This window comes from Ziziphus jujuba, chromosome 6, assembly GCF_031755915.1.
Source record: "Ziziphus jujuba cultivar Dongzao chromosome 6, ASM3175591v1".
Classification (NCBI taxonomy): Eukaryota; Viridiplantae; Streptophyta; class Magnoliopsida; order Rosales; family Rhamnaceae; genus Ziziphus; species Ziziphus jujuba.
This window is the reverse complement of record NC_083384.1, coordinates 12710772-12723800: the sequence shown is the minus strand read 5'-3', so window position 1 is coordinate 12723800 and position 13029 is coordinate 12710772. Positions and strand designations below refer to the sequence as shown.

General features: G+C 34.4%; 2 protein-coding genes across 3 annotated transcripts; both read left to right on the top strand.

Annotated features, from left to right (window-relative positions):
- The first annotated feature begins 570 nt into the window (after positions 1-570).
- Positions 571-7618, top strand: LOC107430659 (serine/threonine-protein kinase ATG1c). 2 transcript variants are annotated; one of them, XM_016041526.4, is made up of 13 exons: positions 571-1247; positions 2478-2595; positions 2696-2754; positions 3231-3295; positions 3541-3634; positions 3720-3800; positions 3987-4095; positions 4743-4815; positions 4906-5282; positions 5382-5737; positions 6205-6490; positions 6669-6739; positions 7190-7618. In XM_016041526.4, the coding sequence occupies exons 1-13, from the start codon at positions 1002-1004 to the stop codon at positions 7427-7429; spliced, it is 2175 nt and encodes a 724-aa protein (XP_015897012.3). In that variant the 5' UTR covers positions 571-1001; the 3' UTR covers positions 7430-7618. The 2 variants fall into 2 exon arrangements, with proteins under 2 accessions (XP_015897012.3, XP_024934982.3); XM_025079214.3 differs by lacking the exons at positions 571-1247; positions 2478-2595 and having other exon boundaries at positions 2697-2754; positions 3567-3634.
- A 903-nt stretch (positions 7619-8521) lies between these two features.
- On the top strand, positions 8522-12441 carry LOC107430652 (protein RETICULATA, chloroplastic). Its single transcript, XM_016041520.4, has 7 exons — positions 8522-9442; positions 9560-9658; positions 10140-10360; positions 10559-10628; positions 10705-10784; positions 11128-11192; positions 11961-12441. The coding sequence occupies exons 1-7, from the start codon at positions 8969-8971 to the stop codon at positions 12152-12154; spliced, it is 1203 nt and encodes a 400-aa protein (XP_015897006.2). The 5' UTR covers positions 8522-8968; the 3' UTR covers positions 12155-12441.
- Positions 12442-13029: the final 588 nt, after the last annotated feature.

Sequence of the window (13029 nt, the reverse complement as noted above, 5' to 3'; positions counted from 1 at the left end):
ATAATAGATAATGAATCTTGATACGACATAATAATAACAACAACAATAATGATAAATAAAGCATATTAAAAATTTAATTACAATTTTTATACTACAATTTTTTTGTTGGTGCTAATTATTAGAGTCTCATTTGGCATATATGTGTGACGTGTCCCATGCAAAGTTACCCAAATTTGTAAGATTTTTTTATTTAAGATGAACAACCTTTTCATACGATAATAATTGTCATTCATTCACCAAAAATTACGATAATAATTGTCATTTAATTAAGCAGGAAAGTACAATATAAAAAAAAAGAAAAAAGAGCAAGCAAAACAATCTCAGCTATTGAAAGACCAATAAAATATTGACACGTATCAAAAAGCCACACTAGTAGCGCTGGTCCTATTCCATCATCACCAACCTCAAACCCGAAGATATTTTTTTAAACCAATTAGAAAGTGCCACCACATCAAATGAACGCCCCAATGACTTACAATAGACTCAACCACACGCTAAAATTACCTCTACTCTGCCTCAGCTTGTTATCTTCTCCTACCCTTTTTATCCCTTCTTCTCTGTAGACTCTCTTATCTCCCTAATCATATTAATATTTAAAAAAAAAATTCACTAATTTTTAATTATTTCCAATTAATTACCAAAATCCAAACAAAATGATTTCATTATTATTATTATTATTATTTAAAACCAAGATGATAATTTTAAGCTCTCGCTCACGTTAAACAAAAATTCATTAATCTTTTTATTCTCTCTCTCTATCTCTCTCTGTCTCTCTCTTTCTCTTTAACTCCTCAATTCGACCGAATTTAGTTTTTCAATCATTCTTTTTGGGTCGAATATCCGGAGGATCCGATATCTAAGTCCGGCGAGTTAGTACTCGAGCTTGGATTTTGGGAATTCGGAGCTTCTTCCTCGGGTTCGGATTCTAGGGTTGTTTTTGTTTTTTGGTTTTTTGGTTTTTTTTTTTTTTTTGTTTTCCTTCAGAAAAAGGTGTTAGGCAAATGGCTCAGGTGTCCTCCGGGAGAGGCAGGGTGGTTGGTGATTATCATGTGGGCAAGCAAATCGGGTCGGGTTCGTTCTCGGTGGTTTGGCACGCGCGGCACAGAGTCCATGGGACCGAGGTGGCGATCAAAGAGATCGCCATGGGGCGGCTAAATAAGAAGTTGCAGGATAGTTTAATGTCCGAGATCTTTATCTTGAAGAGGATTAACCATCCTAATATTATTCGCTTGCACGATATTATAGAGGTTCGTTATGTAATTCTACATTTTTTTTTTTTTTCTAGTTGCTGTTGAATTTTTTGTTTGGTTGTCGAGAAAATTCAGACAAGTGGAAAGGAAAATAATTTGTTTGGAACTTTTTGTAATTTTTGACTTACTTGGTCATCATAAATAGGAAGTTGTAATCAAAGTTGATTACTTCAACCTTTCGCTATAGTTGTTTTGTTGACTGGAAAATTTAGAAGAGTCTTTGCTTTTGCTGCAACTTGGTGAAAAAATTTGTCAATTGCGTTTAGCTCTGAGTATTTTGGATTATTTTACATAAAATGTAGAAACTTTCCTGGGAATATTTACTGTGCACTGAAATAAGGATATTTTGTAGTTTTGATTATGAGGAGAGATATAAAAGCTTAAGGCTTTGTTTGGTTAAGAAGAAATGTAGAAAAGGAGAAGGAATAAAGTGAAATACTGAAATGGGTTTTAACCATCCTGTACCCAATATTCAAGAAAACTATTTTACTCTTACCTTAGAAAAATTAACTGCACTGTTAGTTACTGGAGACCTTGGCTATTTTGGATTATGTAATTTCAATTTTTTATTTTTTTGGGGTAATTGATTATATAATTTCAATGTACATGTCAAGATTAAAGCAAAATGAATGATACTTTCTGTATGTATAGCTCACAATAACCTCCATATCATCCACATGCACATTTAGGAGATCGAAATTATCTCTCTCTCTCTCTCTCTCTCTATATATATATATATATATATATGCAGTTCGGCTCCTGTGAGGATGCATAACCCGCAACATGTGGCGGGATGTTGTAAAATTTGCAACCCAACGATATCCTCAGCTTAGCATCCCCACTAGAGACTGGCTACATATATACATATATGAATAAATATATATTTGCATATACATTGTACCTGGTGCAGCGCTGTTTTGTCTTTTAAATTGGGGTTGAGCTCAAATTCTTTTGCTTAGTTGCATTAATTCTCTTTTTCACCCATAAGCGTCCTAGTAATGCTTTCACATAGTACCTGTTTTAGTTCCACATGATACCCTGTATTCCACTCTTAAGATATTTCTCAGCCTAGTATCAGGAGTCATCAGATTCTGCAAAGTTTCTCTTGTCTTATTTGCACTGGAAAAGTCCTAGTTTGGATGGTTACATGTGCATAGAAGAATTTGTTTTTCTTGGTGGGGGAGGAGAGAATAGTCATCTTTTTCTCTTACCATTCACTTGATATAGGTTCCTGGCAAGATACATCTTGTATTGGAGTACTGCAAAGGTGGTGATCTTTCAATGTATATACAACGCCATGGAAGAGCACCAGAAGCAGTTGCAAAGCACTTCATGCAGCAGCTAGGTTTGTCGCACACATCCTTATTTTCCTTCTTCACTTTTACTAATTTGTTTTCACTAATAAGACAGACATGTATTAATATTAGAGTAATTGTGGCTTACAGCGGCTGGTCTACAAATTCTTCGTGAAAATAATCTTATACATCGAGATCTAAAACCACAGGTTTGCTTGTCCTTGCTATGCCAAAATTTATCCCTTTTGTGTGAGTGTATGACTTGCAATCACAGACATATAAGAACTTGTATTGCTGGATGATGTTTAAGTATAGTTGAGCATATACTCAGAAATACATAGAAGGCTAGAAAGTTATATAATAGTGGGACAGATTTAGACTAATACAAATGAATAACATAATAGGCTGATGGGGTTGAAGTGGTAGCTGTGTTGTTTGATGTCATATAATTTTGTAAGTGCAGAAAGATATATTAGGTATAATTGAGCATAAACTTGGCAATGTATAGAAGGCTAAGAAGTTGTCTGATAGTTGGTTCAAATTTAGATTGATACATATGAATAACATAATAGGCCGATGGGCTAGAGTTGGACAATGTGTTGTTTGATGTCAAATAATCTTGTTAGTGCAGAAAGATATGTTTGGTATCTTGTCCTACTTGTAACACATATCATTCTTGGAACAGAATCTCCTGCTTTCCTCTAAAGAAAAAAATTCAGTCTTGAAGATTGCAGATTTTGGATTTGCAAGGTACGATCAACATGTTTTCTTTCCCTTCTAATATTTATGAACGTTTGTTTTTATCTTTTTTTTAGTTAATTCAATTTTTTATAAATCTTTGAGGGATGCCTAGCAAAATCTTTCTCACTTTTAAAACTAATAGATCTAATTATGTTTTCATTAAATTTTAATTATGCCTAATATTGTTTAAATTATGGGGATGCTTTCCCGTAGATCCTTAAATTTTAATATCCTAACCATTTTTCTTATGATAGATCTCTGCAACCTCGTGGCCTTGCAGAAACTTTGTGTGGTTCGCCACTTTACATGGCTCCAGAGATAATGCAACTTCAGAAGTATGATGCAAAGGTGACAATCGCTCTTTACGTTTAGTGAGCATCCATGAGATATTCCATATGTTGTCTTCCTATTAACCTTGGAACTGAATACGCAGGCAGATCTCTGGAGTGTTGGTGCAATTTTATTTCAGCTTGTTACTGGGAAAACCCCATTCAATGGAAACAACCAAATACAGGTTTGATTCCCAAAATTTGCCTTTCTCTATTTCCTTTATTTTTGCAAATTTGAATTCATACTTCATGGTGCTTCAGAACTAACTACTTCAAGCATGCCTTAAAAGCAGTTCTCAACCTGGTTTAATTTTTCATGTTTCATGCCTTAGTATTTATATAAATATTAATTTTTCTCATGTGTTGTACAGTTGCTCCAGAACATTGTGAAATCTACTGAACTACATTTCCCTTCTGATAGCAATGACTTGAGTTCTGAGTGCAAAGATTTGTGCCAAAAATTGTTGCGCCGTAATCCTGGTGGGTTGTACATCGCCACTTGCTTTCTTTAACTTATATGATTGGTTGATTATATAAAATCTGTGTGGTATGTACATCCTAGTTAGGCTAAAAGGGTATCAGTGAATGATGTACTCCTATTGCTGTGTTTGAGATAGTTAGTTTAGCAATTCACTTATAGAGTTTATTTGGAATTTTGGATTGTAGTTGAGATCCCTGTGGTTGATTATTAATTGCCGAAGTTCTTGGTGAAGATATAGTTTGTCTATTTACATTCTGTATCATAATTTTCCTTGTTACTTTTGTAATTCATAACCTCCTTATATCCACGTAATTGTAGTTACCAATCAGTTGTTTTGAATTTGATGAACTTATATAATATAATCTTCCTTCCAATTAAATGTAAGAATTCTAACAATTTATATATTCATAACTTATTATGCAAACCACATGGAGCATGAGAAATGCCAATTTAAGTTTATGGTTTGAAGTTTAAATAAGCAGTTATTTAGCATTATTATGTGCTGTATTCTACTGATGACAAACTATTATTTACTGAAGATAAATTATTTAAGGAATGATACAAGAGAGCCATAGAAGCTTTTACTGATCTCCCAATTGGTTTAACTGAGTACCTATGATACTTCTCTTTACCATTTCACTTGCAGTGGAACGCTTAACCTTCGAAGAGTTTTTTAACCATCAGTTTCTCTCTCATGAGCAACCAGATGACTCTTTGAGGTAAAAAAGGCATTACTTCCACTTTTCATGGTTTAAAGTTGAGATGTTTTTTCAGTTGTGGAGGTGAGAAATTATTTTTTCGGCATGCAGGAGTAGGCGATCATCTAGAATGGTGGAAGGATTTCCTTTGTCAGAATGCAACCCTGTAAGGAACATGGAAGAAAGTTCTCAAGAGGATTGCCTACCTTTCATTTTTGATGATGATTCAAGTGGTCCTGAGGGGAGTCCCTCTTTAAGAAGGAGGTTCTCGATGAAGTCTACTTATGGATTTTCTCTTGATTCTAGAGCTGATAGGCCGGAAGCACCACCTACTACTTCTAATAACGTTGATTCCACACTCAGATATGGTACTGCCACACGTAAAGAAAATTCTACTCTTAGGTTGGACAGCCACAGACCATCAGATAGAAGTCTTGCAGATCCTTTGAAGTCAATGGACCGGAAACCAGTGAATTCTCAATCACGAGGTTCCAAGAATCCTATTCCTTATCATTTCAATTTATGGTCTTTTTAGATTCAGAAATGTCTTAACAGAGCATAAATTTTTTATCTACATGTATCTGCAGTTGTGGATTCACTAGAGTTAATTGATCAAGATTATGTTCTTGTCTCTGGACCTCCTATTGACACATCGTATTCCTCAACCAGTGCTTCCAAGCCAAGCCATTTTCCATATAAATCACAGAGTCCCTCCAGAGCATCTCTTGTCACCATGTCAAGTGCCCCCATGCCAATCACAGGTGCTGCTAATAGTAATATATGTCACATAGGAAGCTTGGAAAGTCGGAGCTCTGCTCCAGGGACTTCACAAGGATCAGTGGATGTAGTAGATACTTTGGAGCAACCATCAAAACACTGCATGACAAGGATCAACTCTTTGCAGAAGTGTGCATCTGCCATCACAGAATTAGTTAATGAAAAGGTATACCATGACATGCCCACTACTGGATGCTTACTTGTTCAAGCTCATCTTAAGCACAATATTAGTTTGAATGAGCAGATTCAAGCAGCTGGAGGTTGGTTTGGGTCTCTTTACTTTGACTCACGAACCTCGTTGGGCTGGAAGCCTTTAACTTCAGCTTGTGAGTCAATTTAGCCTAGCTTTTTAATAATGTTTGAATAAAGATGAATACAATTCTACATTAATAGAGGTTTGCAAACTCTTGAAATAAAGATACCTATGATTAAACACGAGCTCAATTAGTAAAAAATTTATACCTAGGCATGTGCTTAGCTTTAATATGAAATGAATGGTGTGGAGGCAACCCCAAACCTAGCTAAGCTTGAACAGTTTAGGAGTGCCTCTGTTTGTTTGCATTGCCATCCTCTGGTGTGATTGAATCTGTTTGTCTATTTTGTAATGTTTGCTGTTGTCTGTTCTCTTAACAGATTGAGGCAGGGAGACAGCTAGAAGCATTCTCAATTCAGCTTGTAATTCTTGCTATTTGGAAACAAGCACTGCACATATGTCATACACAGGCTGCCTCAGCTATGGAAGGAAGTCCAAACCAAGAGACTACAAGATTTAGGAGGAGCAACAGCAAGAAGTGCAGTAGTCCAGAAGCAATGGAATGCCTTGATGAACAAGGACCTCGGGATCTGTCCTCTCAGATTGAGAGAGAATTTCTCAGGGAAGTTGAGCATGCTGAGGAACTTGCTAAGGTTGTTGAGCCAGGTATGTACTCATTCATGTAATAGTAGGATGATATGAATTATAATTTTATATCAATTGACAGGATTACATCCCCCTTTTCTTAAACCATTATCAATATATCAAATCAGCATAAGCATATTTGTCATTTCATTTTTACCATTCATAAGATTTTTAACCAGTTTCTTTGTTGTGGTTATAGGAATTATAGAAATGCCAGATGCAATGGAAACAATATTTCAATCTGCTCTTGCTTTTGGAAGAAATGGTGGTGTGAGTATATCCTTCTCTCCCATCACATATGGGACCATCCCTATATTTGTTTAAATTAATGCAGTGCTGTGAACTAGTTCGCAATGCCTTGACTTTCTGATTTATCAAAAAATGCCTCGACTTTTTGTTATCTTTTTTTATCACTCTAAATTAAATTTCATTAGTATGGCATTTATCCGCGGTACATTTGACCATGGATAGCAAATATAAGTGCGAGTGTTTTGTTGGTATTTCTTTAAGCTCTCATTGATAGCTATGGTTCATAGAATATACTATCTTGCTTGTGTTTGTTATTGCTCGTAAAAAAGCACTAAATTAATTTACCGGTAAGATAGTAACGTCAAATTACCTTTATGTAAAGATCTTACTCAACTTATAGCATAATAAAGGAAATCTATGAAGAACATTATCAATTTTGGCAATGTACTGACTCATTTAATGCTTTGGCAGGTTGATGAGCTTATGGGTAATATGGAAAGTGCAACAGCATTGTATTCAAAAGCTGTTCGTTTGTTAGTTTTCCTTTTGGTGGAAGCACCATCCCTCATTCTCAACCCTCCATTTTCGCTAACTAACTCAGACCGGTATAGGCTCCGATCATACATCGACTTACTTAATAACAGGCAAGATTACTCAAGGTCACGGCGGTTGGCTATTTTGAGAAGTGGGGATCAACAATGCCCTCCTTAACAAGCCAAGATATTAGCAACCTGTTGATTGATGACTTTGCCATGTGTTATTGTGTATAATTATTTGTTTGTACAGCTATTCTTTGAGTGATTGGGAAGAAGATGGGAAGTTGGCAGGACTTGTATCCTGAGTGGGTTGTTGTACAATTCTGTTATTTAAAGAATGAAATGTGCATATTGGTTCTCATTATTTGATGCTTTTTTTCCCCATAAGCTGAGGAGTTTTTTGTTTTGGTAATTCACCAGAGGCTAGGAGTTATACAGCGAAGTAATCTAAATATTTGTTTTGGCTCCTGACCTGACTTGTCAATAACAAGTTCTTTCATTGGAAAAAAAAAAAAAAAAAAAGGGTTAATAACTAGGGGTCTCTGTTATTTACCAAAAAGAAGGAAAAAAAAAAAAAAACACAAAAAAACAAAAAAAAAAAACCAAAAAACAATAATCTCTTTTTAATCCCATGTCCTGGTTGTGTCGAAAAGTCTTCTTTTTCCAATTTGATATATGTCCATGCAAAAACAAAAAAACGAAAAACAAACAAACAAAAAACCAGTTTGGGTTTTTATATTTTATGGTGGATTCCATACAAAAAAAAATATATATATTTTGTAGTAGTGTAAGTAGATATTATTATGGAAAAATACAATAACAGATAATGTTTTTATAAAATTTCTTCTTTAACCTTTATATTACAATTTTTAATTTTATTAGTCTACATGTACTATCATTCATTTCTGTCTCCCTAAACAAATTTATTCTTCAGTTTTTTTTTTTTTTGGGAAAAATCTCAAAAAAGAAGCGTCACATATCTAATCTAATCGACATAAATACATTTATCACTCAAAATTCGAAAGATAAGCATGCATAATTAAAGCATAACATAGTTGTTAATTTGTATATATCTAAAACTTTATACGTATGTTTCAAAAAAAAACTTTATACGTATATATATATATGTGTATTTTGTCTGTGTATAGGAAAGAGTGTATATAATATTTTATTAAATATATATATACATATATATATATATATATATGTTATAAAAAAATAATAATAATAACAAAAAAGACCTGCAAACATACATAGTTGCGCAAATGGACAAATTATATTATGAACCCTATTTTTTTCCGAGTCTGCCGCCTCCGCTCGCTTAAACCTTCAACATTTTTTTTTTTTTTTCCTCACTGGTCAAACAAGTTGTCTATTATTCCTTTTACTCATTTTCTCACTTTTCAATCAACCTTTTTCAGTAAAAGAGCCTCTCGCCTGTCGCCTGGAAAGTATACAGACTAAAAACCCAAAGTTGAATGCAACCCTTTGAACCTCGCAAAGACACCTATTTTTCATACTTCGACTTCGTCTCCAAGGGTTTAACTTCTTTAGCCTTTTTGATTTGCTTGCATTGATTTTTTTTTTTCTTTTCCTTTTTTTATTTTTTTATTTTTTCCCCCTTATTGGTGTGATAGTTTCGTATTAATTTGTCGACTTTGCTTGATCTCTACATTCATTCGGTGAAAAAAATTTGACATTTTTTTGGAGGCAAATGGCGGGTTGTTCATCGAGCTTTGGATTTTCAAATGTTGGGATTTTTCGAAACGAGGTAATTTCAAAGAAGAACTTGTTATTTGATAGTGTTGGGTATGGAAATAATGTAAAGGAGGCATCTTTGCCACTATTTCGTGGGAAAATTAGCTTTAGACATGTCTCTATTAGCAGCAAACAGAGTAGTATGGTGGTAATGAGAAATTCCCAAATTGGTAGTGGTGGTGGTGGTGATGGTAATGGTAATGGTGGCTATGGGAAACCACCAAATGGTGGTGGTGGTGGGGGTGGAAATGGTGGTGGCGATGAAAATGGGAATGAAAATGAAGAAGATGAATATGGGCCACTTTTGAATTATGAAGAGGTTATGAGGGAGACAACAGCACGAGGGGCCAGTCTTCCCTCTGATATGTTAGATGCGGCTAAGAGTGTCGGAATTCGTAAATTGCTTCTTCTCAGATACTTGGATTTGCTGGTGAATACCTTTTGTTATTCAGTGTTTTCCTATCTGCCACTGTGGTTTAGTGAGCGTTTTGTTCTTTTACTGATGATGTAATAGATTATTTCTTTTTTTCGAATAATTAAAATTTAGGGGGCGCCTTGGCCTTTAGGCTTTGGAATGAAGTCGTGCTCTATGCTCCGCAACCGAATGTTGGCTGATCCATCCTTTCTTTTCAAAATTGGAACAGAGGTTTGTTGAGCTTCAATAGATATACTCTTTAATCTCTAATTAAATATTGGAGATGGCATGAAAGTAGTTGTCATCTGGTAGTTGCTATGATTCACAATTTAACGGGGCTAGAGGCTATAAATCATCTCTGTTATTTTTGTGCGATTATTTATCTTATATGTCGGCACCTACTTGGCAAACTCCTAAAATTAAGGTGAAGAACTTGAAAAACTGAACATAAGGAAGCTGTTGTAAAGGCTTTTTGAACCCTATATGACGTCAACATTCTTCAGATTGGTGGCCAGTTATTGTTTTCTTTGTTTTGGTTATGTTTTATGGGTACAAAATAGCCTATATATATATATATATATATATATTTATTTATTTATTTTTTAAAAAAGGAATCTCTCAATTATCATAAAATTGAGCATTTTTGATATGGCATTGACATTCCCAGGTTAGCCCATCTAACTATTATCATCATTGTTGTCATGTGATGCAGATAGTCATTGATTCAGTATGTGCTACATTGGCGGAAGTTCAACAGAGGGGGAAAGATTTCTGGGCAGAATTTGAGTTGTATGCTGCAGATCTTTTGGTTGGGGTGGCTGTTAATGTTGCTTTGGTTGGTATGTTGGCACCTTATGCTCGGATTGGGAAACCAGCTTTATCAAATGGGCTACTTGGACGAATACAGCATGCTTGTGGAGCTCTTCCTAGCAGGTTATTGGCTCTTGCTAAGAACTATAGTCAATTGTTTTCTTCTATAGAAAATTTCTTCATATATTTGGATTAGTAGTGAATTTTACCTTTCATAGTAATATAATATGATAATTGTACTTGTTGGCTGCAATCTCATCTGCAAACCGGCAAATATAATGGATAGTGTATTAACTCTTAAGAGTTGTCCATCTTGTACAGTGTTTTTGAAGCCGAAGGTTCAGGATATAAATTTTCTATACAACAGCGAATTGCAACATATTTTTATAAGGTAAGAGCTAGTCATATGTAGCTAAAATTATTGTTTCCCTATCCTTTATATTGTTAATATGCTCTTTCCTTTCCAGGGTGTCTTATACGGATCAGTTGGCTTTGCATGTGGAATTATCGGCCAAGGCATCACAAACTTAATAATGATTGCCAAGCGGTACAGTCCTATCTAGACATATCCTTTACTTTTATCTGATGCTAATAATAACCAGACCGGCAAGTGTTTTTTTTTTTTTTTTTGTTGTTTTAAAAACAAGTCAACCAAACATCAATTACTTAATTATAAACCAGTTTCTTAGGGGGGAAAAATGATCAATGTTTTCACCAACTTTTTTCTCTTCTTCAATGATATGGTACTTTTCTCTTTTCTATGTTTATAGTTAAATACTCTTTCAAATTATATGCTAAATGCATTTTTCAATTTTACAAATCACCATGAACACTGACTTGTGTTTTATTGATGTGAATGGTTTCTCACCATTTTTGGTTTCTGATTACAGGAGGATAAGGAAATCAGAAGACGATATACCTGTGCCACCCCTAGTGAAGAGTGCAGTACTATGGGGTATGCCCTACTTCATTATTGATTTTCAATGGATTGTCAAGCTTCGTCACCCTATTAGAATTTATTATCATGGAACAAGTTTTAGTGTGGACTGCATATAAATAAACTGTTCATGCTAGTTATGTGTTGTTTTACTTCCATATAGGGTTATACATATATACATATGATTATATGATATAACACTTTAAGCTGTACTTTCTCCACAATTTGTGTTTGTGATTAGATTACCTTTCACCGTTATAGAAAATGGACATAAATGGTTGTAGTGCATCCGTCAAACTATAGCTCTTATAATGCCATTGATCTACCTGAGATCATGGTTTCACGTTTGAAGCTGTCCGGTAGTGGTCTTTTAGCCTTATTTGTTCTGGACTAAATCTGTTATCGAAGATTAAGGCTATGCATAAATGATGGCAAAATGCTTCTCTGTTGCTTAACTAGGACTTCCATATAGATTTTTTTTATTTGAAACTTTTACAGTTTATGCAGTTTTGTCAATCTTCATCATGTGTTGGTCTTCTTAATTTCCATTGTAATTGCATGGATCTTCTGACGACCTGAGATATCTCTCTTTTTTTTTTTTTTTTTTCAGTCTCGATGTTAACAGTTAAGAATTCGTACATTAACTGTTAATAACTGGCTTTTAGAGAAAAAAAAGGGCCCTGATTCTCTCAGCTTCAAATCCTTAATAACCACTATTCAGAGAATAGTTCTAAGTTCGGGCTTTCATATTGCTAACATGTTTATCTTTTCCTCTCAAACCTGCAGGTGTTTTCCTTGGAGTGTCTTCCAACACCAGGTACCAGATTATCAATGGACTGGAACGCTTGGTTGAAGGGTCACCATTGGCGAAACAATATCCACCTGTAGCTTATGCTTTCACCATTGGTGTGCGATTCTCTAACAATGTTTTCGGTGGTATGCAGTTTGTGGATTGGGCTAAACGGAGTGGTTGTCAATAACTATGTGTTTACCTCCTTATATAATTGAGAGGTGCTCTAGTTTAGCCATAGAAATGGAGTGTTAGTCATCCATGGAAACTTCAAGTGATGTTTCGTGTTTATGTGTTTTGGATTTTTTGCTTGTAAGATTTACAAGCAGTGAATAACCAAGTATCTCGTCCTTTTATTGGGGAAAAGGTGTATTATGTTGCTAGGATTAGATCATTAATTGGATAGTCTTCCACATTAGTATTGTACTCCTGATTTCCTTGGCTCGCATTATTGATCATCTTTTGCCCTTTTCTTCATCTGTCTTTAAGTGTTTTTTCCCCAAAAGTCATCGGGTACATAATGCAATTTAGATATGTTAAGAACATAATAATACCGACCCACCTTATTTTGGAAAACTACATATAACAAGGGTTAAAGGTTAACATTTGCCTACTTAAATTGACACACGTATGACAAAAAAGATAGCTACAGTAGTTAAGCAAATCTAACTATGCCATAAGATCATGAGTTCAAGTCATGAAGATCGGATTTGGGATAATTTACAATTTAAAAAAATAAAAAATGGGATTTAGAATAATTTGTAATTTAAAAAAAAATAAAAAAAATAGACACACGTATAACAAGAGTTAAAGGTTGACATTTGCCTAATTAAATCGACAAGTATTCCATCTTATGTTGGGAATTCCTAATGTCTCATAACTTAAATATATAATTATTAGAAAATGCTTTTTGTAGTCACTTCTCTTTACTTCATGCGGTATTATTGTCATAAATCAATTCAAATATTATAGCCAATTAAAATTAGTTTGAACGGCCCACATATTCTATAACCATATTTAATTATTAATTATTACATGTTATGGACCCATTACATAATATATATA